Raw genomic sequence first — 26,734 nt, 5'->3', positions numbered from 1 at the left:
TGAGCTAGAAACCTTTGATTCTAGGAAACTCGGATAAGTCAGTAGCTTTGTGAGCACTGAATGTGAGTGGATTTTGGAGCCCAGTGTGTGTTTTTACTTGCCCGCCGGGTGCAAGCTAGAATTAAAGATGACAGCCCATCAGTTTTTGGCTCCGTTGTTTCTTTACCGACTGTCCGAATCCAATGCGAACCTGCATGGGCCAGGCTGCTGTGTTGGCAGCCCAGGCCATGACTACTGGCTTTACAGTGGGGAAACCTCGCACTCCGGGATCAGAATCGGGGACACATGGTGGCTGGTGTCAGGCTGCAGAGAATACATTCTGTATTCTTTTAAAAGCCAACATTCTCTACTGAATTGTTTATGGAGCTTCTTCCCCATGGTCACTTCCAAAGGGGACTTGAAGGTCTAAATTCGCCCAAACCCTGATTTACGCTCTGCCTTAAATATAAATATATACCTGCCTCGTTACAGTTCATATTTCTAAAGCGGTCCCCATGATACACTATTTCTCCTCCTGCTACTAAAGCTGCTTTTTAAAAATCAAAGTTTAGAAATGAGTTTAATAGAGATTCCCTCTCTCCCTGTGCATTGCAGTCACTGCCAGTCATTGCGTCACCTTTTCCATGGCACCTGCATTTCAGTATTCTTCTCTAACCTTTGCTTCCCCCCGCCCCACTGCTGCTAACACTAGTTGAGGTGGGCGTAGGTGATGACTACGTCAGAGCCAACTCTCAGAAGCCCAAACACTTCTGCAAATCAGTATAACAGCTTTGCAATGAGATGCTTGCTTGTTCGCACCTTCAGCTTTAATTCAATTATTCATGCAATAGGCACTAAGACGGGGAGGGGTTTCCTCCACACAAGTGCACATTCCAGCCCTCGGAGAGCCTGCCATCTAATGGAAACATTTACAGTTACAACTTCGGTGTCAAAAGAGATGCTTCTTAAAGGAGTGAAGAAGGGGTTTCATGGTCAAATACATCTGAGAAGTGTGGACGAGAAAGGGGCCACGTACTCAAGGCCGATTTTTCAGGTTTCAAGCGGAGGTCTGCATGGCAGCCTTACAAACTCAGAGACCGAACGCAATCGCATAAGATGGTCCGAAATGAAAAATTCCTCCCTAAAAAGAGTCATGGTGGGTAGTCATCACAGACCCATATCTTCCTATCTTCTTCGACAAAGGCCATTCTTTACCTTCACACAGCCCACCTAATGTCTTTTTTATATCTAGGATAAGATTATTCACCATATGAGCATAAGAACAAAAGACAGTGGAGATAGACAGATGGGAGTTCTGCTCGGGATGGTTGACCCCAGACTGGAGGGACAGGAAACAGTTTCCAAGGGCCCAGGACTAGGGAGGGTGTCCCAAGAAGATGCGAGTGTCAGGCAGACCTCGGCGGCGTCCACGGGGCCTTCGCCAGTGGGGAAGCGCCATGGAGGTCAGGAGGAGGGCCGTGAGGTGTAGCCGATCGGAGCTGAACTCAGGGCCACGGCCAGATCACAAGGACTTCAAATCCGAGTAGAGCGGTTTACCTTCCATCGTGCAGGCAATGGGCAGATTTACCGCACTTTGCAAGGTGACTCTCCTGCTCATACGGAGGGCATCTGGGAGCAGAGGTGGAGCCTATGGACTAGAATGGGGAGAAAGGGTCAGAGATACTGAACCTCTCATAAAACTGCATGGCCAGCCTGCAGGACACGTTTGGGCCCGAAGGAAGCCACACCATGAAGCCACCGGAGGCGCCACGGCTGCCGTCTTTCTGCTCGCCTGTCTTTGGCCTGTTTTGTGTCCCCCCAGTGCACCAGGACTCTCAGAGATGAGACTCAGGGCTTCACACCTCACTGTGCAGTGTGTGTGTGTGTGTGTGCGTGCGTGTGTGTGTTTGATAAATCAATGACTGAAAACCAGCATTTCAGCATTCTACTTAAAATGTGGTTTCACAGTCATTATCTCGTTTCCAATGGATGTGGAAATCAAGATCCTGGCAATCCCACGGGGTCCATGGAGAGGGACCCCGGCTGTAAACGCTGCCCATGGACGGCTCCTCGGAGGGGGGTCAGTCCTTGTTCAGTATTGAGGTTTCCATCAGACTAGTGACAGCACAGACTGGAGTCCTTCCCGGTCTGTCTCCTGAATGCTAAGTGACTTGGGCTCTTTCACGGCTCTAGAGCAAAACCTCTCCCCGTTTCTATAGGCCGAGAAGATGGGGCTAGATCAGGTAAGAGTCCTCTTCTTTTCTGGGAAGGAAGACGTTCGATGCCGCGTGCCAAAAGTCATCCCCGTCACAATGGCCCACCCCCAGGGCTTACTCTCCTGCAGCATTCACTCTAGAAGGCCGAGGCTCTGATGTGACTGCACGTGTGTGTTCGTCCCCCTTCCGAGCGTCTGTCTGTCTGTGAGACTGCACTGAAGACCCAGCAGCCGGGTCAGTCTCGGTGACTGTGTTACGTTATTTGTCTTCTGTGTGTTGTTGGTTAAACCCACACCAGGACTGCAGAAGGCGGTATTAACATGTGTGTGTGGATGGGGGGGGTTATATTTTCTTTTCAGAACATGGGAAGTGCTGTGCTCAAGCGTTGCTGTTCTCACGTGAGCGCACACGCACATACGTGCATGCACACACACATATGTGCATGGCTGACTTCTCACGCTAGTCCACGGTCCGCAGTGATACACCCAATGAGTGACATCGAGCTCCCTTCCAGAAGTCCCAGGCCCCTCTCACCCGGGGAGACTCTGATCCTAGGTGTCGCTTTGCTCAGTTGAAGCCTTAGTTGAATCTGATTCTCTGCTATGTAGCTTTTAATCTAGAAACGTTAAAAGGCAAGACCTGGAATATTAAAGAATAAAAAAGAAAATGGATGAATGAAAGAGGAGAAAGATGAGTTTTATGGAGAAAGCAAATTCAGAGAGGCAGCTATTTGTGGTAGGAAATAAAGCAGTGTTTCAGTAGACAGAGCCAGCGGGACTGACACCTCATGTCCGCATCGCCCCCTGCTAGCTGCTGGACAGGTAACACACTCTCTGGCCTCTGTTTTCCTGTCAGTGAAATGGGGGACATACTAGCTACTGCACATGGAGGCTGTGAAAATATAAAGTTAGATAATGTAACTTTAAGAACACTGGGCTGCCAAGCACGTCGAAGGTGTGGGCAAGAGTGGGTTTACAGCTGTGAATATGCGGAACAGTTTATTCGTGTATTATTTATTAATCATTGTATTATTTTCCACACGCACAACTTGTTGACCTACTTTTGCCACATGCTGTAACAAGCAACCCCCTCAACAAAAGCCATTTTAGGAATCCACTCTACTTAAGGCTTTCAACCTGAGGAACAAGGTTCACAGGCTGCAGAGCAAAGAACAGGGCTTGTCCAGCAGGTGAGCGGGTGGAGGAGCTAGAAAGCTCCAGCGCTTCCTAAGCAAGGCGCTGGCAGCCCGGGCGCCTGTTTCATTCTGAGACAGTGCGGTGCCACTCTGAGCCAATACTGACAAGCGTGCCCACGAGTTCAGGAGATGGCTTAGTTTAGGAGAGAATCTTAGGCGATGTGTTCACACAGGTTAGTAGCAAACGAACGCAATCCACAAGGAATGTTTTTCTTTCAGTCAGTGAGGCTTTCTCTGCTTGTTTTCTTCTCAGTCTGCAAAAGAGGGGAAATGTTGCCTTGCCTGGGGGGTTCAGGGTGGATTTAGGGGGATCCTGGGCACAGCGAATGTCATCAATCCTAATGCAAATAGCTGCATCTAACTATAAATAATGCAGAACATTCAGAGGTCACTGGCGGTGATCCATTATTCCTCCACCTCCCAAAAGTATAGAAAGGTATATTTAAAAGTAAGACCACCCTAAACTGCAGGAATAAAGTAATAAAGTGACTGAAAACAAATATTTTAAAAACATTCATCCTGAGTTTTTGTGATCATCATGCTGATTATCCCTCACAGAGCAGTTTTGTTAGATTCAGTTTTTTTAAAAGCCACGTTCAGATTGCAAAGTGCAGCTCAGACACTAGGTGGCGGTACGTGTCCACCTAATGTTTTGTTAAGGGTTCCCAGCGCTAGGCTGGCCAGCCCCCTCTGGAGCTTGACGCTGGTTTCAATAGTTACAACTCATGAAGGGGAAGGATTTCTAGTGAAGTGGGCTTCTGCTAGTAACTGGCAGCCAAACACGCCCACCGTCTTTAGCTCTCACATGGAATTAATGATCCATAAAGCCTGAATACTCCGTCAGCTGCTATCTATACAACTCAAGCAAGATCTACAACGATAATTGGGTAACTTGACCACTAGACTTTGAGCCAAAGCTTCACTTTCAACTCGACTGACTTTCGGAATAAATCTGGCAGCTAAATATGTTCAAATTGTTCGATAAAAATGACATGAAATAAACTGAAGATCTGCTTGAAATCGCATGGCATAACCTCGCTGTGAGCGAGGTTAAAATCTTTGGCCTCCCTTCCCCAGATGCACCCCTGTATTGTCCGTGTAGTAAGCGAGACCACCCGCGCCAGCTGCGGAAGATTAAAGAGGGCCCGAAGGAGGGTTTTGTTTTGTTTTGTTTTTTTGTATTTTTCTAAAGCTGGAAACGGGGAGAGACAGTCAGACAGACTCCCGCATGCGCCCGACCGGGATCCACCCGGCACGCCCACCAGGGGCGAAGCTCTGCCCACCAGGGGGCGATGCTCTGCCCCTCCGGGGCGTCGCTCTGCCGCGACCAGAGCCACTCTAGCGCCTGGGGCAGAGGCCAAGGAGCCATCCCCAGCGCCCGGGCCATCTTTGCCCCAATAGAGCCTTGGCTGCGGGAGGGGAAGAGAGAGACAGAGAGGAAGGAGGGGGGGGTGGAGAAGCAGATGGGTGCTTCTCCTGTGTGCCCTGGCAGGGAATCGAACCCGGGTCCCCCACACGCCAGGCCGACGCTCTACCACTGAGGCAACCGGCCAGGGCCCCGAAGGAGGTTTTTAAAATATGCATCCCATTGACTCTGACTTCGCCTAAGAAATAACAAGGGAGTGCCGACCTCCGTCCATATATCAGCATACACACACTTGGTGAGACTGAACGTGGTTAAAATGCAGGCCTCATGTTTACAGGAGCATTTGTAATGCATTATTGTTAATGCTTTCTTCACGAAGAGGAAAAATTAAAAAAGGGAAAACAAAAACAAAAGAGTTCAGTTGATGCAATGGGCTGTAAAAGCACACTGAGCATGCCGGCGGGTGAGTACACGGACGCACGAGAGAACACAGGGCGTGGGACACAGTGGTTTGGGGACGCTGTCAGTAATGCTGGCCTTGTCGACAGTTTAGCCCGTGTCTCCGCACCGTGTGTCCGGACCCTGGGAGATAACAGCTTCCTGTGCAGCCTGAACATTTCACCGCGCTCATTCGTCCTTTAACTCAATAGCAGAGCGAGCGGGGCCAGAGAGCAGCCGGCGTTTCTGAAGTGACACCCTTGGGTGATTTCTACTCACTTTGCTCCCAAGCCACACGGGGGGCCTACAAGGGGAGAAGAAATGCCAGATAGACTCCTTGTTATGAGGCAAATAACCGAGGGTCTAACTTCCTATTTGGAGAAGTAATAATGACATAATCGTATTTAGCGTACCAAGGAGGCGTGGGTGGGAGAAATCATCCTGTCTCAGATGATGGCATTAAGATATACTCTCTGGGGGATTTAAAGTCAGTAATAAAACAGACTAAAAATCTGTCTTTTTATTAGTCTCCCGTGCGAGCTATTCCATGCAAGCTCAGTGATACCGGTGGATAGAACCAACCCTCGTGCCCTCCCTCGTTACAACACCACTGAAGAGAATGACTCCTCCACTTAGGATTTGTCAGCAAGCAGGAAAGTTGAATTTTTGGAAGAAGGGAAATGAGAAAGAACTATTATTTTCTAGCAAGTTGTGTCTGTGCAAGACTTTATGTACATATACATTAATCCTCAACAGCAAGGGTGCAAGGCAGACAACACTGCCCTCATCTGACAGACAGGCAACAGACTTTGAAAACTTATATAGATTCGAGGTCACTCAGCTAATAACGGCTGGAGCCAGGGTTCCAACAGAAGTTTTACTTCCTCGACACCTCAGGTGTTTATCCAGCCGGGTAGTTAAGATTGTAGACGTTTGCAGTTAATAGGCACAAAGCGTGGACAGGGTACGTAATGTCACTTTGGTCTCCTCACTTGTGAGGGGGGCTGGTACCTGTACCCACCGAGTCGGACAGGACCGAGGAGGCACACCTGGAGTGAGGTGGGGAAGCTCTCCGCAGGTCCTGACACAGAGATGACAATAAATGGTGCGTGGTCTTCATCACGCAGACTTTACCTAAGGACCCTGAGGAAGTCTGCATTCAGTCCCTGTGCTACAGGGTGTCGGGGCACCTACTGCAGCCGCTTCACACATTTAGCTGTCGCCCCGGTGGGTTAAACTGACAACCCTGCTGCTGAGGAGGGAAGGAGGGACACGTGCAGGCTTTGGAGACAACAGCGAAGTGAGACGGAGCACCCCCTCCTGGCCCACCTGTCCCCATCCCCACTCCTACTCGGCAGTTGCTGTAAGACTTCTTAGAGGACAGCCTCTTGTTTAGGACACTCTGCCTCCTGCCCCTAGGGGATAAATGGCACGAGTACTGCAGGGGGTGTTGCAATGAGGGCCAAGGGGTGGGTTGCTCAGTTTCATTCTACTCAGTACTGAAGTTATTGAGAGACTGCTCATGAGACCATTGGCTTTGAAACGGCGACCCGACCATTCTGCCACTTGAAAGATGCAGATGTTAGCGAGCGCACGGTGCCTAAGATGCCCAAACGTCTCAGCCCACACCGTGGTCAGTTGTACAAAGCAATCTGAGTTTCTGAATCTTTGGAAGCAAACCAAATAATGCTCACATTTCATTACACAGATTACTGGAGTTGGCTGCTATTGAAACCCTCATTTCATCTTTAAATATGGCACTCATTGTAGAAAACCCCACACAGTACTAAAGCTTCACAATTTTATAAACCAACCCGACAGAACTGTTGAGAGCACACATAAGGTCATGCTTTTTGTTGGTTGGTTGGGCGGTTGGATTAGTTGGTTGGTTGTATTGGTTAGTTGGTCAGTCGGTTGCTTGGTTGGTTCATTTGGCACTTGTATTATTTAAACGCAACTGTGCCATCATACATGGCAATAAGTCACTAAAGCCACTGCCACTCCTACGTGCAGCACAAATTTATTCCACATTACACGGGGCTAGATCCAGTCTCTTTGGTAAATATCATTCCTCCTTAACAACTCTAATTTCTCCGCAACATAATCTTTGCTAGCATACCACTTTGTTCCACAACTTGCAGGTGGTGCAGACGCACCCTTCTCCAATGGGATGCTGACATTGCGTATGACCTTAGCAGCACCTGCCATCTCCTGCAACTGGGGATGTTCACACCTGGAAACAACTTGTCAGGGTGACATCTACGTAGAATGAAAGAATGGGAGTCATTTTAAATCACCTGCACGCCCGTGGTGGTGGGGAGCCAGCTCGTGTTCATGAACGAGTTCAGCTTCTGTCAGTTCGCTGCCCGTTCTGTTTCTGCTTTTCCCGTCATTTCTGCCCTGTGGCATCGCCCTGAGCGCAGGATCAAAGCAGCTGTGCTCCCGTACGAGCACAATGCGGGCCATTCTCTCACCTCAGGTGGGAGAGGAGGACCTGGAAGAGCACAGGGTTTCAACAGCCAACAAATAAAGAAACTTCACTCCACTCCTGACAAGGCGATGGCGGGTGAACGGCCCCTCCATCGCGTTAAGTTGGGTGGCACACGCTCCCCAAACATAGCTTCTGCTCCCTCCTCTTCCGGACCCTTTTCTTCCTCCGCCACAAACCCTTAGCTTCTGGAAGGAAGCGTGTGAAAAAGCGTACACAACTGACCGGACGAACCCTTGTGAGGCCCGTGTCCCAGGTCTACTGGGTGTCGGGCTGGAATAAAGCGTGCGCTCTCTCGGACGAGCAAGTCCCGCCTACGCTAACGGCAGCACGGGGATTCTAAAGACACCATACAGCTCATCCCTCTCCGGTCTTCATAATGGGCTTTGTTTTTCTACCTGACCCTATGCATCAAAGGTGAGATCAAGTAAGGACGTGCCCGGTAACGTTACGTTACTCAGAGACGTGGGCCGACGTCTCCTCTGAGGAGAGGAAATCGGAATCCCTGCCTGTGTCCTTGTTTGAGTGTGTACCTGGATATGCTTAGCCTCCCTGTGTCTCAAGCCTTCCTCTGGCTCTGCCGGCTCCTACCAGCTTTCTGTGCAAATACCCTGACCGCCTGGGAAGTTCATGAAAACCCAGAACTCACTCAGACCCTGAGAAACATCAGCAGTCAGTCTTAGCAGTCTTCTCAGAGCTTCAAGGCAAAGCGTGGCTGATCCTGTGGGAGGAATCAACACGTCTCACCGCCCTAGTGGCATGAAGAACTAAGGAAAGGGACAAGATCATATTTTCAAGCATATATATCGAGAGACACCTGTCACGAGAGATACCTAATGAGTCAGCAAAGATGGCGGATGTCATACACTGTGCTGGTCACTGGGCATGCGTCTGTGCACTGGGCTCAGTCCTTGCCACGAAGTCCTCCTGCATCCTAAATCTTTGTCATATGCCCTGATTCCTAGTCCCTAATTTCTGGATGATTTATCTTTCCTTTTTAAAAAGGTATCTGACAAACGATGTTGGCATCAGGCACACCCAGAGCACACTCTGGACATGTGAAAAACTATGGATGCTCTCACACGGTCTTTCATCATCTGGGAGGGCTGGCTTGAGTCAGCACGCAGACACAGCGGGGATGGGGGGCACCGGAGAGGGAAGGAGCGCTGCCCCACAGGCCCCAGGCCATTGTTATCACCACAGCAGGGTCAGCAAGCCGAGGGGCTGCCAGGAGCATGGACAGAGTCCAGAGAGCTGCCATCGAAAGAAATAAACATTCGAGAGATAACCCTTAAGGGACAAGCTGGAGGGAGCTGGGCTTGTTCGCCTGGATAACAGCTTAGAGGTACGCAGAGGGGCCCAGCGTGGGCGAGGCCTGCCCTGGGCCCTGAGGAGGCTGTTCTCATGGTCCACAGAGTGAGACTTGGGCTTCGGAGGCAATTTTTAGATTTCTAAAGAGATTTGGGTCTGTCAGACTTTGAAATGTATGTCCAAAGGAAATTACAAATGGTCTTTTCTTTTAACCCCCTCCCCGAAATTGCCAGTCACCAGCTATAATCCAGTTAAGAATAATAAACAAGCCCCGGGAAACCGATGAGGGGGGTTCAGTTCCACACGTAGGTCGCTCTCAGCTCCGCGATTCCCTGATTTGACACGGGGAGCTGTTATTTCAAACATGCGAAACGTGTGTTTGTGAGTGCGCATGAGGGTGATGGTGAGCAGGTATGCCTGAGTATGTGTGAGTATTGAGAGCTGTGTGCACGAGTGTGCCTAAGTGTTTCGTGATTGTGTGTGTGTGTGTGTGTGTGTGTGTGTGTGTGTGTATTTGTAGTGGATGGCCTGGCTCTCATCTCCTTCCTTCTCGGAAAGACCAGTGCAAACACTTCTTGGAATCATTTCTCCCAGGAGAGCGGGCACTTCTGCTTAGACACAGGCCTGGGCTGCTCTGCTCTTGAAGGGAAGCACGGCTTTCACGGGCCAAGCGCATTAGCTGCTAGTCCCTCGCCTGCTGCAGGAAGACGCCTCCCCCACTGGCACGGCGGCCACTGCGCAGGCAGGCTTCGCTCAGCCAGAAATAGAGGAGCCACGTGGCCGTCACCTGCTTTCTGTAAAAGGGCTCACACCTTTTTCTTTATTAGAAAAGAGAAAAGATGAGAAAGTGACATGCTCCACGTTCAGTACATGACTTTGGTACAGTCTTATTTCTACACCCAAGAAAAGCAAATAGCCTTCTTGCATCAGGCAGAGAAATTCCGTCTAATTTCCAAAGATCTGCATTGAGACAAACGCCCAAGTAGGAGGCTGATTGCAACAGAATTCCAAGGAAATGTCACTTTCCCCCAACTGCCCGTGTCAAGTGATTCAGAGGCGAATTAACATAGGAGGAGATCTGTTTTCCATCTCTCCGGGTCTCAGAGAGCACCGTGCGGTGTGCGGGTGTGGAGCAATCTCTAAACGCTTTCGAATGTGCACTTCTTTCTTAAACTGCTCAGTTTCTCCTATGGGTTCTGGGGTTTCAGTCAGAGGAGATGATAGATTTCCCCAAATCCTGGGCCTGCTGTGGAGACCTGAAGCCAAAGCAGACTGCAAAGCCAAGCACACATCACCTTCACCTTTGTTTATACACAAAAGGCGGCAGTTGGACACTATGCACCTTGGTGGGTCAGTCAGTAACCACTGTCTCTGCGTTCTTTGGGAGGACAGTCATTATTGGCTTAGGCTTCTGGGGTGAGGTCCGTCACTCTGGCCATACCTGTGCATCTCCGCTAAAGCAGTTACGGTACTTCTGCTCATTACCCCTGAAACACTGCCTAGCGTGCTCCGACCATGCCATGAAGTGATTAGTGAAAAACTCCTTGGCTCTGGCTGCTTGGCTCAGCAGTAGAACGTCAGCCCAGGGTGTGAATGTCCCAGGTTCGATTGCCAGTCAGGGCACAGAGGAGAAGCACCCACCTGCTTCTCCACCCTTTCCCTTCCCCCATTTCTCTTTCTCTCTCTCTCCCGAGCCATGGTTTATTCAAGCAAGTGGGCCCCAGGCACTGAGGATGGCACCATAGCCTCACCTCAGGTACTAAAATAGCTCTGTTTCTGAGCAATGGAGCCGTGGTCTCAGATGGGCAGAGCATCGCCCCATAGGGGGTTTGTGGGGTGGTTCCAGGTTGGGATGCATGCAGGACTCTGTCTCTCTGCCTCCCTGCCCCTCACTTAATAAAAAGGAAAAGGAAAAAAATGTCAAACTGAAAAGACACAAGATATGAACAACCTTGATAGAAAACAGCTCGTTTTCTGTGATCAGCCATAATGTGGCTGACATGGCTCAGCCTGCCTAATGCCAGATTCCTCAGGGGATTAGCACCACTGGGATTGTTTTAGGGTCAGTGATTGCTTTGGTTTTCAATAGCTCATAGATATTTCCAATAATTTACTAGTCTGTTCATCGGCTATTAAGCATTTGAGTTTTAATAGTCACTGAGAATCCTGGTGTTGGGAAAACTGCTTAAAAAGTGATGAGGGTGGCCTGACCAAGTGGTGGTGCAGAAGATGCAACGTTGGCCTGGGATGCTGAGGACCCAGGTTTGAAACCCTGAGGTCACTGGCTTGAGCGCGGGCTTATCTGTCTTGAGCACAGACTCACCAGCTTGAGCATAGGGTCGCTGACTTGAGCGTGGGATCATAGACATGGCCCCATGGTTGCTGGCTTTAAGCCCAAGGTCGCTGACTTGAGCAAGTGGTCACTGGCTCTGCTGTAGCCCCTCCCCCCCCCCCAGTCAAGGCACATATAAGAAAGCAATCAATGAGCAACTAAGGTGCCACAACTCTAAGTTGATACTTCTCATCTCTCTCCCTTCCTGTCTGTCTGTTCCTGTCTGTCTGCCTGTCTCTCTCTCGCTTAAAAAAAAAAGTGATGAGAGTTATTACTTGCTTCTTCGATAACACTAGGTATTCTATATTCTGTTTGGTGTATGAATACTCACACTGAGATTTAACATGTGTAAATATCTTTCACCATGCCTCAGGTTATACTAAGCAAAGGGCAGTGCCATGCTGGTCGTCACTTAAGGAGACATGTCAGCTAAGAGCACAGGGTTAGGTGAGAAGAGGCTCATCTGAAAGTCCCCATTGATCTGAGTTCAGTGAGAAGTCAGGGGATGAGTTGGTTCTTCTGAGCTATGCCTAGCCCTTTAGTTCCAGGGTACAGGACTAGGGGAACAGCCCAGCCCCCCACCAAGCCACAGAGGAGGCTCAGAAGCAAGCCTTTTACCTCAGAGTCCTGACCACCCATCTACAGTATGACTGTGGGCCACAAGTCCTGCTGTCCACAGGGTGAAATATCAGCTGCCAAGCAACGGGAGGAGTTTTCTCATGATGCCTCAGTGTGAAGAAGGACGACCGTCGCACCGGGCAAGGGAACAGTTGATAATGTAAAGGCACAAAGATTGTATCTTTTTTTTTGTTCCAAAAGTTTAGCCCAAGGGTCTGCTTCAGTCAAGAGTGAAAGAGATTCAGGATGAAACAACGATAAAGACAATTAGGAAAGAAAAAAAAAAAAGACCACAAAACCTTTCTAAGACATGACGGGCCATGTGAGACGTGTGTACTTGGAAAACTGGACGAATAGCACAACCCTCTGCCAGTGGACAAAACCCTATCCTTTTTAGTCATTGTTTTAAACATTAAAAATTAGTAAATGTGATATTTTGGGGATAGTTTTAGTCAACTTAGATGGTAGTTTATCTTAGTGGGGTTAATTGTGTTATTTATTTATTAATTCATTGTCTTACTGTTTCTACTTCCTTTATACCCCCAAAATGTTTGATTTTAGTTATAAAGGCATTTAACAGTTTAAATTAAGACACAAGAAATTCTAAAGGACACTTGAGACACCCCTTGAGAGAAGGCTCCCCTGTTTTGGGTTTATAGATCTCTCGTGTATTTATAAACCGACTCCTGTGCATATTTAAGCCAGACCAAAATACTAACGAGTTCCATTTGTACCATTAGGAAAAATCAGGCAATTGTTTTGCCTAGTTATGTCTTTTTTTTAAATAGCTTGACGTATTAAATAGTTGATGAATATGTGATTTGAGAACCATTAATGCCAGTTCCCATGGCGGTATCATCCCTAGGTTAAGAACTTTCTGTTTCAGAGGGGTTTTACAAATGTAGAGCAGAGAGAAACCACTTCGGATTACAATGTCCTATGTAACATCAATAACAATTAGGGATGAAAAAATTAAGTCCAGGTATTGAATTCCTGTGGAGCAAGTTACAGATAGCAACATGTAGTAATTTTCCCCATAATAAATTTTCCAAACACAACCATGTACCCAAATGAACATCAGAGCAACGTACTGTACGGGGAATGATTAAATGATATGGTAGCTTATGCTTTTATTTATTTATTTTGTCTCTTTTCTTCGGGAGGTAATAGAGATCTCATTTACCATGCATGAATACTTACATCCTCTTTCTGAGAACACTCCTGATATTATGAGTATAAGAGAAAAATGTCACTTACTTAAAGATTGCCTTATTCATCTACAGTTTTTTTGGTAAATATCTAAGTTACCTGGGTCAGTCAGTTTGTCTTTAGGACCTAAGAAAAAAGACTAGCTGCCGTGTTCAATCCAAGTCAGCTGGCATATGAATATTCCTAAGGGCATCAATATTCACAGTGTCTTACAATCATGCTCCAAGCTAACTAAAAATCAAAGTAAAATGGCCACAGATATAACAGGATAATAGGATATGTACAAATTCACTGACAACATCTGTGTGTCATAGACAAAACATTTAAAAGGAAATCTACATAGAACAAAGTAGATTAAATTTATCAAATGTTGATAAATTTTTAGAGACAGTATAAAAGTACACAAAACATGGAAGAGAGAAATAATATACTTTTAAAAAATAACCGCTACGCCAATACAGAGAGTACATGTTTGCTACATTAACAATACAGAACGATGGAAACCAAAGACACACACAATTTGGTAACAGCAAAGAAAGTCCCCCCAGTCACAGGGAAGGAAGACTCTCCTTTTCGGAGGAGAAGTTGAGCGCCACACCGCTCCCACCCCCGACAGATACACACAGCGGAAAAGAAAAGCAATGCACAACGTCGTCGACAGCCACACAGGACAGACAGAGGTGGGAGTTTGGCATGGTGCCTCACAGGAAGTCAATCACGACTGGCTAACGATGATGGTACCTGGCTCTGTTGCAGGTCACTGGCTTGCCTGAGAGGAGTGACCGACGGAGGGGGCACGCCTGAGGTGGACGCAGACCGGCCTAGTTTGCAGCTGACTTTCGGTTCTGTGGACCAGAGGGGAAGAAAGACGACAGTTAGCGGAGCAAAGCAGGCAGGGACGCGGGGCTTGCGGGCCCCGTTCTGCTGTCCTGGGCGCTCTTCCTGCGCCCCAGGCTCCCCGCGTTCGCTCCTGGCAGCCGCGATGGACGTGTCGGAACAGCGGGCTCCAAGGCCAGGGCTTGCTTTGAAGATGAGCGCCTGGGACGAAGGACACGTCGCGGAAGCCCACGGCCTTGTTCCCTTGCACATTTCACCCCAATCAGGGTTCGTTTCTACGGAGGGATGACTGGAGCCACAACACCCCGTGAGGGAGAAAGGCAAGTGACAGGAAGATTTCCGCTGCCTTATTTTCAGCTTTGGCCCATGGGGGGGAGGGGAGGGGCTTGTAGCTCCTAAAATCTCTCTCACCTCCTTCCCTCCCTTTCTCTCTCCCTTCTTCCCTTCTGTTCTTCCTCCCTCCTCTTCCATTCTGTCCTTGTCTTTCTCATTTTGAAGTCTGTATCACTGTTGCCTGTGCTGACTCGGTTCGCCGTGTTTTCAATGTTACCTTTCTCTCTCTTATCGCAATTTAACTTTTGTGACCATCTGCTGAGACTTCTGTGCTCCTTCATAATAATAGTGTTTTTCAAAACTAAAAGCATGGCCCTAACTCTCCCTCTGTTTAAGGAGCCCAAATGAGCTGCCTAGGCCACTGAGAAGATACTTTGAACATTAGAATTAGGGGATGGAAAGAGTCCCCCTTTTTTTCAAGAAACGGAATCTATAGTGTACAGAGACCATTGATTGTCCCGACCAGCCTCACGAGCAGCCTTGCCCCGGCCACACACCCTTACATTCTCTCCAAGCCCACCGCCTTCTCTTCCTCTGGGATTTTAATCTCGACACATGCTCTGCCTGGGGCACGTGTTTGTTCCCTTCCTCCCTTTCCCTCCTTTGCTAAACTGTGTTCTGTGAAGACAGAAATCATGTCCATCTCATTCCTTTCTGATCACTGATTCCTGAGAAGGATTGAATGAATTATTTTAAACAACAGTTTAAAGACTAAAGCCATTTAAAAAATATAAATTATTTATATTTGATAAAGGAAAAGAAGCTATAAAAAATACTGACATCTCTGCTTCTATGACAGACGTTTGTATTCACTGTCAGTTTGCAGTGCCTGGTGTAGTCCACCTTCTGTTTGAACTACACTTAGATCATCTCTGATCTCAAAGACACTCTTTGGAATTGCTGAGTTAGGTACAAATGCTCCCAATGTATCAGTTAGACACCTGAGTGTTTTCTCTGGCAGACAGTGGGTTTACAACTCTGAAATGGATGAGGTCTAACGTGGGGAGACCAGGTAGACAGGAGGCTGCTGCCGTATGGGGCTGGATAGGGCTGAGCCTGCATCCTGCCTGCCTTGAGCAGGTCCAGCACTCATTCTCAACCCCCAGGCGGCATTCCCTGAGAGCAGCGCCCCCTGTCCGCAGAGGGTAGGAGTGCAGGAGCAGTGGAGCCTTGGTGAACAAACGGAGGAAGCCAGAGGAAGGAGCTTCAAGCTCTACCTTTTAATGAGAATCATCATTTTCAGAGGGAAAAAAAAATGAATGGCGTAAGCCTTTTATTTTAAGAAAGACAATTAACAATATTTGCCAACAATGATGAATTTGAGTTTTCAACCAGAAATTAAAAAAAAATTGAAAACCTTGCACCCACCATTGTGAGCTTGACAGCATCTTAATACATAAAAGACTTCTCTTACGAGGTCCGTGGTGGTATTCATGAGTGCACTGTATTGATTTTTACAACAAAGTGTGTCACCATATGGAATATTTGCATGACTTAGTGAACCAGTAGTTTCTAAAAGCATTATGTTATAAATCATGTATGGGTAAAAGGTCCATTGAAAGTTCAAGATAGACCAGTGGGTTTTAATGTAACAGAGCCTGATGAATTTACTGCTATGTAACTAACTGTTACAAAACTCCTATTGGTTGACTTTTAGAAGGGTATTAAAAAAAGAATACCTAAAATGATATGACAAGGCTATTACAATATTCCTTTCTTTTCAATGACATATATGTATGAGGCCATGTTTCCTTCATAGATTTAAACTCAAGCAACATATCACCACAGATTGAATCCAGAGCAGCCAGGAGAATCTATGTTCCACTGAAGCAGATGTTAGATGTGCAAAAATGTAAAACAATGTCAGTCTGCTCACTCTTCCCTGTAGTTTTGGAGAATATAGTTATTTTTTTTTATGACAGATCTTACATTGCTGTGTAATGATTTTACTTTTAATGCATATTTTAATTTCTCCATTTAAATTTTTAATATGATAAATATTATTATTCTTAACCCACATAAAGGAAAGCTTTGGGGGGTTCTCAATAACTTCTAAGAACATAAGAGATTTGAAGACTGAAGAGTTTGAGGACTGTTGATTTATATAGCCTCTGAGTTTTCAATAGTTCCCTTAAAAAGAAAATGTCTTCTAAAGTAGATTTGCCAGTGGAATAATTAAAAAAAAATTTTTTTTGAAACATGCAAGTGCCATGTTGAAAACTCTAAGGCATTTGGGAACCACCAGTTGGAAAGTTTCCCCTTAGAAAAAGTTCTATGGGGATGTCCAAGAAAAGCTGTCACCTGCTTGGGAGACCTGAGGGAAGCCACCCAAATTCTCAAGGCACTTTGTCGACATTTATAATAAGAAGCAAGCACCAAGGTTCATTCACTGATTCTTTAATGTTCTTAAACAAAACCTACTGGAAGAGTTGAAATGAGCTAAAAAACAGTCTTGAATGAACATGAGCTGGTTTACTGAGGCTGATGATTTCACTCCTCTCTTCTGCTCTGCTTTCTGTGCTTTAGTTTTGTGACAGTCAGTGGGATCTTGCATAACTTAAGTTTGCTATTTACTAAAACTGTTGGTAAACTTTTGGTTGTAAAAGGTAAAAAAAAAACTTATTTAAAAAATAAGTTTATTTAAAAAATAAAATTCAGAAATCCTAAGGGTCATCTTTTATTTTCACCTATCCAGAATCCATTTACTCTTTTTCTAGAAGAGTAGTTTGTATTTCCTTTGGAGAGCAACATCACCAGTCATCCCGGTTCTTATGGTTTCCGCAGTAGGGGCTGTCCCAGCTCGGGCTCCAAAAGTGGCCATGTGACTATCTAGTCAATCACTCTATTCCCTTGACTTCACTGATTGGTTCAGGAATGAACATGTGACCCAAGTCAGTCAATGAGAGTTGCCTTCATACCTTTTTTTTCTCCTGGAGCTTTTCAGGAGAGTTGCCAAATTCTCACCACTTACTAGCTGAACAAGAATGGACAATTTGCTCTAATATCAGTTTGTTCATACTTAAAATAAGAGGAAATAAAGATACCTCCTTGATAAAATTCATGTAAGAATGAAGTAAGATAAGGATAAAGAGATTACCCCATGTGATAAGAGACCAGCATGTAATAAGTTCTCAAGAAATGTTAGCTGTTTTTATGATCTAAAGGCAACATTGATCTTTCTTCAGCTCCTCTGCTTAAAATATAATGAAGTCTGAGCTGATCTCTCTCAGTGGGACACATGGCTCAGCAGACACGACTGGCCTCGTGAGCAGCCTTGCCCCGGCCACACACCGTTACATTCTCTTCAAGCCCCCGGCCTTCTCTTCCTCTAAGATTCTAATCACGACACATGCTCTGCCTGGGGCACGTGTTTGTTCCCTTCTTCCCTTTCCCTCCTTTGCTAAACTGTGTTCTGTGAAGACAGAAATCATGTCCATCTCATTCCGTTCTGATAAGTGATTCCTGAGAAGGATTGAATGAATTATTTTAAAGAATAGTTTAAAGACTAAAGCCATTTTAAAAATATAAAATTTTTGTGCATTTATTATTAATAATAAGAACTTTTCCCCATTACTTTATCTTTCCTAGGTTTCCACTAAAAGGTGAATAAACATTGATCAATCTTCAATTGAATGTAACATAAAAAAAAAAAAAATCAGGGAGAGAAAATTGCAGTGCCTGTTGTGGACAGTAGATGGCAGTGCATATATTATTTGTAAATATTCTGGTCAGTTTACAAAGCTTCCAGATCTAGTTTCTGTAAAAGCCCAGCTTAAGTCAGAAAGAAACTTCTTTTTTTTTTCGTAATGTCTTGGATGGCTTTTCACAGAAACAGAAGGGGCGTTCTTTATGAACGCAGTTAGTATGGTGCACCCACAGGCCAACTACTGATGACTAGGAGCCACGTCAGGGTGGACTCCTCAGAGAGAAGGCTCAGGGTGGGGCCAGTTCCCCACAGTGACAGACAGGAGAAGCTGGCCAAACTGTCAGAACTCACGCCAGCATAATGTCATCATATTTTCAAACAGGACTGATTTATTGAGAGCCATGTAAGGTGAAGGCATCTTCCACATTATCTAAATTTTTATGCCTGGTTAATTATTTTTTCCCCAGTAGAATCAGAGAATAATTAGAAATTCAGAATTTCTTTAATATAAATGAAATTACTGTCAACCTATATTTTTTCCCAGTAGTTTTCAGGATACCTGTACAATATACAATGTCATGGTCTATGTATGTGTTTAGTAGAAATCAAATTTAAGGAAGATAGATGATAGATAGAGAGATGTGTATATATATATATATATATACACATGTTTTATATTATATATATTATATATATTTAGATGCAATCAGATGTATATATATTAAATATATATATATTTAGATGTGGTCAGAAAACAATGTGATTCTTTTCTCCCCACAAATCAGTTCCAAAGTCTCAATGTCTCTCTAGTATCTGGTTCCTAGCCTCTGAGCCTCTAACCACTTTCCGAAGCTGAGATGAGGCTTCAGTTAAGGATGACAAAATTCATTTTGATTACTTCTTTTGCAAGTTCTGCTTCTGTGGTCTATCCAGCCTTTTGCTTTGGGATGTGAGAGAAGTCACCTATTACTTTGTGACTAGCCTTTATAAAGACACTATTTGGTTTTTAACATGGTTAACTCACTCCAAGTCCTCCTTTACTGGTCGTTTCTCAAAGCCCTAACGCCAGTATTGGGTTAAACACCAATAATACAATTTTCTTGGTGAAGACAAATTCCAGCAGGCAGAAGTCACAGTCTTGCACAGAGAAATGAAAGCGGGGTCACTGGGGATGGGAGTTACATTACTCTCCAAAGGCTCTGCAAACGAGAAGTCTGCATTGTGTTTCCTCCTAGAATTCAGAAAGGAAGAGCTAAACTCTGGAGTGTGAAGACAGTGAGCAGATCCTAGCAACGGGATGTGGCCAATGCCCCCCCCCCCCGGAAGTAACCAAGCACCCGTCTATAAGTGGGAAGGAGAGTAGAGGTGGGTTTGTCTGCTGATTCCTGAGCCAGCTGTGCTCAATGGCAGCCTTGAGGGTCACAGCCCAGACGTCCACAGCTGCCTGGGGCAGATGTGGGGCAGAGCTGGAAGTCAGTCAGTCTCCCACAGCCAAGCCCAGCTCCCGGCGGGAGGCTGGACTCTGCCAGATTGGCTTCCGGTTCCGTTGCATAACAGAAATGAGTACAAGAACTCCCAGGCCCTATCAATCTGCATGCTTAAGCGGTGGAACCAGGCAGCTGGGAAAGATGCGTTACAAGGTGGGGTGGTGAAGTCAAGGTGGGAGCATGGATTTTCACTTTACTTTCTCTCTTTTATTTTTATCTTTTTGATGAGCATCCTCTGATCATAAGATAATAATACGGCATTTCCATCTGAAGGAAAATCAGCAAAACTCCAACAGACACTGCTATCTATATCAGTTCATTATTTTTTACACTACACCGAACTCAGTGACTTCAAAGGACAGTCATTTAGTTCTGTTCATGGGTCCGCTGGGTGGTTCTGGCCTTGGCTGGGCTCACTCAAACGTCTGTGGTAAGCTGTAGGTCAAGTGCGTGTTTCTGGTCATTTGTACTGTGCTGCCTCACAAGTCTGGGGGTCGGCTCGATGAAGAATGGGGGCACTTGGCTTTGCTCAGATGCCTGTCGCCCTCCAGCAGGTGACCTCCGGCATGCTTACCTGGCGGTGGCATGGTTGGAAAGACCGAGTGGAAGCATTCACAGGCTCTTGAGGCTCAGAACTGAGACGCACTCACTTCCCCCTCATTCTATTGGTCTGTATAAGACACAAGGCCAACCCACATTCAAGGGTTAGGAAACAGACCGTCCTTCTTGGTAACCAACGGGTTTTGAGAGCACATTGCACAGGGCGTGACTGCAGGGAGAGGGGAGTAACTGAGACCGTTACCATAACCGCAGCATCCAAAGAAGCCAGGCCATTGTGCAGAAATGGAAGAAAGAACAGAGGAGACAGTTGGAAATGATGTGGCCACATCAACACCGTTAATACTAACCAGGTTGTAAAAGTAAGTCTTTTCCGTCCGTCCTTCTGTGAGGGGGCTGTAGGGAACACTCTGTCCTTTCTTATTTGCCTGCCTCATCTTCATCATGCTAGTGTCAAATTTAATATTACTTTCTCTAGGAAGCCTGTCTGAATTACCTCCCTTTTTGCCAGACAATATATCCTGTGATCGTGCCAAACATTTTTCCCTTCTAACCTTTATAAGGATCTGTTGTTTCATTTCCTGTCTTCATTGCTAGAGTCTGAGCTCCGAGAGAACAGAGCCTATTCTACCATATTTACCTCGCACCTCCTTGTACCCCCACACCCAGCCCCTGTGTAGAACAGAGCAGATGCTGAGTGAGTTTCTGTTAGAAAATAACCATAAAAGGGAATGGATGACTGAATTAATAGATGAATGAATGCCAACTTGGGTATCTCTAAAAGAAAATGTGTGCGTTTTTAGATATCAACATTTTCTTCTGATTCCCACAACCTTGCCAACACGATTTTAAATTCCATTCATTGCTCCCAAGCAGAACAGAAACACTGGGAGAGGTTAAGATTATGTTTTGATAACTGTGCATAAACCAGCGACCAAGTCTTAAAGCCTGCACCTTATCCTCTTGCCAAATTTTATCAATGCAAACTCAAGGGAATCCAAAAATGGTGGTCACACTGGCCTAAAATCTTTGTTACACAAATACGTGAAGTGCTAATAATGGCCCTTCAGAAGGTTATACTACATGTAACTCAGAAAACCTTTTATCGCATTTACAACGAACTCGGTTTTCGAAGGAAGCATTCTGTCTTGGTCCTAGACCAAAAATCAGAGACCTTTCCAGGAAAATTGAATGGGGACAGAAAGTCTGGTCTTCTAGTTTTTCTAAACCAGCTCTGCACTAAGCATTTCTCTGCATTTTTAACTTTAATCCTCATAATGACCTACCCGGTGAGATGTTCTGTATCTTTTCTGTTAAGATAGAGATAAGAGGCATAGTGGTGTTTTGTGATTTCACGATATAACCAGCAAAGTATTAATTTATTAACCCTATTACAAAGCATTGCTTATTGGCACTAAAAAACCACCTGGATTTATTATGGCTTGCCAGAAAGTACTGACATGAATATGATCCCTCAATTCCCAGCCCCGCTGACCAATTCTATGCCCCTCTCCTGCTTTCCACGGCTCTAAACTCATGCAGGTGGGACTCTTCTTGGACCTGAAGGGATGACTCATAAACTGTGAGTGATGGCAGCCAGGGGGTTTATCAGCAGAGCTACTCAGTCATCCCAGCCTCACCAAGTAAAGTAGAGTAAACACATTTCAGAATTTTTGAAAGGAAAGAATCGTTTTTCTAAATCCACTGATAAAAATTCAGTTTCAAAGACAGCGCTCTGGAACTCCATTGCAGTTCCCTTTCCTGAGTGTTCAAGGGCTGGTCGTCAGGGGCTCCCATTCTGCTAGACCCCCTTCCCAGGCATCCACGCCAAGCCCTTTGCTAACACCCTGACAGCTCTGTAACGCCCCCGTCTTCAAAGACTTTACTAGAACATGAAGTAGAGTTGTAAGTGTCTTAAGAACCCTAGTGTGGGGTACAGGTGTGCTAAATGCCATGTTGAAGCCAGAGCTGTTACCGTCTCCAGCAGAACAAATCATGACTTCTTTGTTTATTTGTTTTACTGCATTTCTCTTGCTACCTTTTCTGTCTTGATTTTGCCCAGCTCGAATTCCACTAAATATGGAAAACTTCTCTTTATTACCCCAGACCAGTGACTCCCTCAGCTCTGCTGCAAAAGTATCTTCAGATGTATCTGATATCACTGACTCGTGTTTAGTTAATGTTGTGTTCTGCACACCATGCTCAGTGTGTCAACATGTGATCTCATTTAATTCACACTTTTTATTTATTCTCAGTAGTACATATGACTTAGGTACTATGATCATCCATCTTTTCTGGATAAAGTTCAGAGAGGTGAAGTGACATGCTTAATGTTATCAGTAATAAAAAAAATAAGTCAGGCCCTGGCTGGTTGGCTCAGCGGTAGAGCGTTGGCCTGGCGTGCGGGGGACCCGGGTTCGATTCCCGGCCAGGGCACATAGGAAAGGCGCCCATTTGCTTCTCTACCCCCACCCCCTCCTTCCTCTCTGTCTCTCCCTTCCCCTCCCGCAGCCAAGGCTCCATTGGAGCAAAGATGGCCCGGGCGCTGGGGATGGCTCCTTGGCCTCTGCCCCAGGCGCTAGAGTGGCTCTGGTCGCGGCAGAGCGACACCCCGGAGGGGCAGAGCATCGCCCCCTGGTGGGCAGAGCGTCGCCCCCTGGTGGGCGTGCCGGGTGGATCCCGGTTCGTGTGCATGCAGGAATCTGTCTGACTGTCTCTTCCCGTTTCCAGCTTCAGAAAAGAAATAAATAAATAAGTCAGAGTTTAGATTTAAATAGAGATCTGTTGGCTACCCAAACTTCTGTACTCAACTCAACTACTCTATCATACTTTACGTTTGCATTTATCATTAGCATAAAATTTACTCTGCAAATCTGATGTGCAAGAAATGACACATTTCTTTTTTTTTTTTAAAATAAAATTAAAGCCATATCTGTTTTTCACATCCCTGAACTTGCGAGTACAGGACACCCCTTGGACATGAAGAGTCGACTCATGCATGGCGGTGAAAATACTGTACTGAAATGGCTCATGAAAAAGGCCAGGGCTTCAAAGAGCAGAATTTACAATATTTCCTTCCTTGTCCTCAGCCTGCACTCATTAGCACAGGGCCCCATGAAGTACAGAATTCCGTAGTTTGGAACTTTGAATAAAGCTAACATCCGGTCTCACTGGCAGCCCCATGCAACCCCTGCGCCACCTGTCCGCCCTCCCAAGCAGAGGCCACGCCACCCTGCCGGCATCCACAAGGGCACCTGCCAGTGAGTCTGCTGGGAAGGTGTTCACTGTTCATCACAGCCGGCCGGACCTCTGCTCCTCTTTCAGCTAAGGAAGTCCCCTCCCTTCTTGCCTATCAAAGCCCGCGTGCCTCTCTCTAACCCTCACACCTGCCCTTCGCACAGCCTTCTCAAGGAGCCACGGTGGCTGCAAAATAAAAGCAGGAAGGGCAAGACCCTTCCTGGCCCCTGCTGATTCTGCTCGGTGCCAGGCTGCCCGTGCCTCGTGGTCAAACGCACGCCTCCACTCGCCAGCACTGGGTTTTCCTAACCAGAAGCTGTGCAGGGACAGCCTTGAGACCTCGCACAGCCCGAGGAAGCACACTGTTCGATTCAATGTCTTTGGAGAATTCAGCTATCTTTTAAGAATCTGGGAATTTTGAGCATTTCTCCTGGTGAGTGCCAGTCCGTCCCCTAGTGACATCCTGTGCTTTCCAGGCCACCTGCACAGCCAATCACACAGTCCCGACCTCTGTCGGTTTCCAATAGATTTTCCTCGCTTGCACTGGAGAAATATTTCTCCACACCTATGCTTCTAACAAATGTGGGTATACACGTCACTCAGATCAAAAGGGCTTCAAGTTTCAAGAAAAATGGGGAAAATAACTTTCTTCATGAGAGCAAAGGAGAATCCTATGTAGGCAGGCACCTGTCCTAATTCACTCTCTCGTGTCACCTGCCTGTCCTCCAGGTGCCCCCTCTCCATCCCGCAGTGGACCTTCGCAGACCTGCAGAAACATGCCAGGTGGTACACAGGGGAGCTCAGGGCTTTCTACGATCGTTCCCTAGAGGGTTGAGCCAGGGCCTTCTGACTTCAGTTCCGAAAGTGCTCCGCCGTCAGGCTGGGCCGGCAGGGAGGTCCACCTCTGTCTCCGTTCACTTTGCTCTTTCCACTTGGAAATCTCTCTCTCTCTCTCTCTGTTTCTACTCAAGTCACAATCATACTACTGAGTTTTTAAAAGACCTGATATAATCTTGGTTTAAGTTTCAATGTCTCCCATCAAGTTCTCCATCTTTTCAAGCCCACACTAATTGTGTTATTTGAATGACATTGCATCTATAACAAACAGTGGAGAGATAACACAGGGTATAATCATCATGAAAGTAACACACCTATTGATAATCTAATTTGTATTCAATGGTTTGGTTTCATAAAGCTGCATAGCAAGGTATCTGAGTGACAGAGACGAGGTTTCCCATAGTCTATCGTGTGTGTGTGTGTGTGTGTGTGTGTGTGTGTACGCACGAGTATGAGCGTTCGTCCCCCCAAAGCCATTACAGACCTGGATACAAGCTGCTTGGAAATGATTTGTCCATCGATCCAGTTATTGAATCCTGAAGTTTTGTCAATCCCATATTCACTTGTATAATTTCCAGTTTCCCCCATTATTTTCCTGAGCGTTTGGGTCCCAGTCCTCCACCGCCTTCAGGAGACATCCTCCAGGGAGTCCCTGATCTACTCAACAACGGCGACTTTAATAAAGCGCCACCGCAACCAGTGGCAATGTTCATTAGAATTGAGATCTGACACATTCATTTGTTTTACTTCAGCAGTTCCTCCGTTCCTCAAAAGAGCTGTTAAGGATAACTTTCTCAAGTGGCTAAACCACGTTTGGGAAAGCAGCCGTCTGTGACCAGAACAGTGTGTGTGTGTGTGTGTGTGTGTGTGTGTGTGTGTGTGTGTGTGTGTGTGTTAGAGAGAGAGAGAGAGAGAGAGAGAGAGAGAGAGAGAGAGAGAGAGAGATATGGAATGTGAGTACAGAGGCCAAGCTGACAGAGGAGGCGGGATTTGTCGGTAGAGCAGATGGCGCCCCCTTTCCCTGCAGTGTCAGGTGTGGGGTGGGCGCCCCCGCTGTTTTGGGAGGAAGGTAATGGTTGTACCTCTAGTGTGTTCTGCTAGGGGACCAGTAGTTCATACAATAATAAATAGAAAATGTGAAGAGAAGAAGGAGAAAGAGTGAAAACTGACTCATTTTATGCTGCAAGTCCAAAATGTCATTTTCGTGTAGTTATTTGTCTGTTCCGGACAAAGACACTCCGAGGAGCGCCCTTCGAGTAGGGCCTCATTGGTTTAAAACAGCGAAGGCCAGTGAACTTCAGATCTTCTACTCAGTACATTTTTGCTAGCGGAGCTATGGCATCTTTTAGTGTACTGTTGGCACACATTAGGTTCTTTCTGTTCAGAAAAACAAAAACGTTTTCCCTTTTTTCCCCTCAAAGCTGGTGTATGGGTGGGCTCCATAGCTACGAGGCATGCTAGGTTTGGGAAGCACTGACTTCTCCTAGAAGTTCGAGTAATTGTGCTATTCTGTTGCTCAGGTCAGCGGTTTCGCTTTCATGTGAGAAACACTCACTTGCCTGGCATTGTGTGAGTGACTATACATTTGCCCCTCCGTTTTACATTTCTTTAAATGTAGATACAAAAATGTCTTTAGCAAAAACGTAACCAAAATCTGGCCTTCTGTCACCTTTATCTGCCACCCTCATCATCCCAGGTGGAGCGTGTGAAGAGTACAGGTATTTCTGTCACTTGTTCTGGTCCGTGGACAACGAACTGCTCTTTAGACAGAGCCGAAGACTGAGGATGGCATATTTGATGCCACAAAGCAAAAGAGATGCTTCTAGGAGTTTTCGGTGGAAGAAAGTCCAAGCTGGTTGTCGAGTCTGTTTACACTGTGACTTTCTGGGGAAGAAGTTCATGTCACAGTGTTGTAGACAGATCACCCGTTTTTATGCAACTTGCTAAGTAAAAGTGAATTGTTTCGTCTCCATTTGTTTCTCAGGCTCTTTTCCCTTTGCCCACACTGTGAAATGTTTGTATTCCCCAAGGCCTCATCTCAGTTTCCTTCTCCTCTCTTTCCTGTTCTCTTCACTTACAATCCTGTTTGTTGTCTTAGGGTTTTACCATGCCAAAGATCTCTAGTCTCAATCTCTAATTCCACTCAGTCTCTTCAGCTCCAGACCCGTCATTCCAACTGTCTGCTGTTTTCTGAGCATTTCCAACTTAACGTAGTCAAAATGCAAGTCCTGGCTTCCCCAGCGGCACCCTGCTCCGCATCTCACACTGACCACCTCTATCTCAGCAGGTGGGCCCCCAGTCACCCAGGCTTGGAGCCATGGAGTCACCACTGGATCTTTCAGCATGGAAATTAAATTACAGTACACTTATCTTAAAAGCATTTCAATGACTACAAAATATCCATCACATAATGCTCAAAACCGAAACACTATGTGGCAGATGCTGTCCATTGTTTATGCTACGTCATCCCCCTCGTCCCTGCAACTGGACTTGTTGATGTCATGTCTAGGTATGAGGCAGAAGCCCTGGATTTAAAGGAAAGAAGAGCCTTCTCTAAGCCGATGGGAACACCATTTCCTTTCACCCCATGATTGGTTCAGAGAACGTGTTTCTCAATTCTGACCCACTAAACCAAAGAAAGAGTCTA

At 46.2% G+C, this 26,734-nt stretch overlaps 1 protein-coding gene across 3 annotated transcripts in view; it reads right to left on the bottom strand.

Moving 5' to 3' along the window:
* Positions 1–26,734, bottom strand: part of NYAP2 (neuronal tyrosine-phosphorylated phosphoinositide-3-kinase adaptor 2) — a 242,646-nt gene that overhangs the window by 26,612 nt on the left and 189,300 nt on the right. For all 3 annotated transcript variants that reach the window (XM_066345791.1, XM_066345792.1, XM_066345793.1), the window contains one exon: positions 13,894–13,997. In XM_066345791.1, the coding sequence (XP_066201888.1) occupies positions 13,894–13,997 (104 nt within the window). The remainder of the gene's footprint in view (positions 1–13,893; positions 13,998–26,734) is intronic.

Source organism: Saccopteryx leptura, chromosome 7 (genome assembly GCF_036850995.1).
Source record: "Saccopteryx leptura isolate mSacLep1 chromosome 7, mSacLep1_pri_phased_curated, whole genome shotgun sequence".
Taxonomy (NCBI): Eukaryota; Metazoa; Chordata; class Mammalia; order Chiroptera; family Emballonuridae; genus Saccopteryx; species Saccopteryx leptura.
The sequence above is the reverse complement of the archived record's forward strand: the minus strand, read 5'-3'. Positions and strand labels throughout refer to the sequence as shown.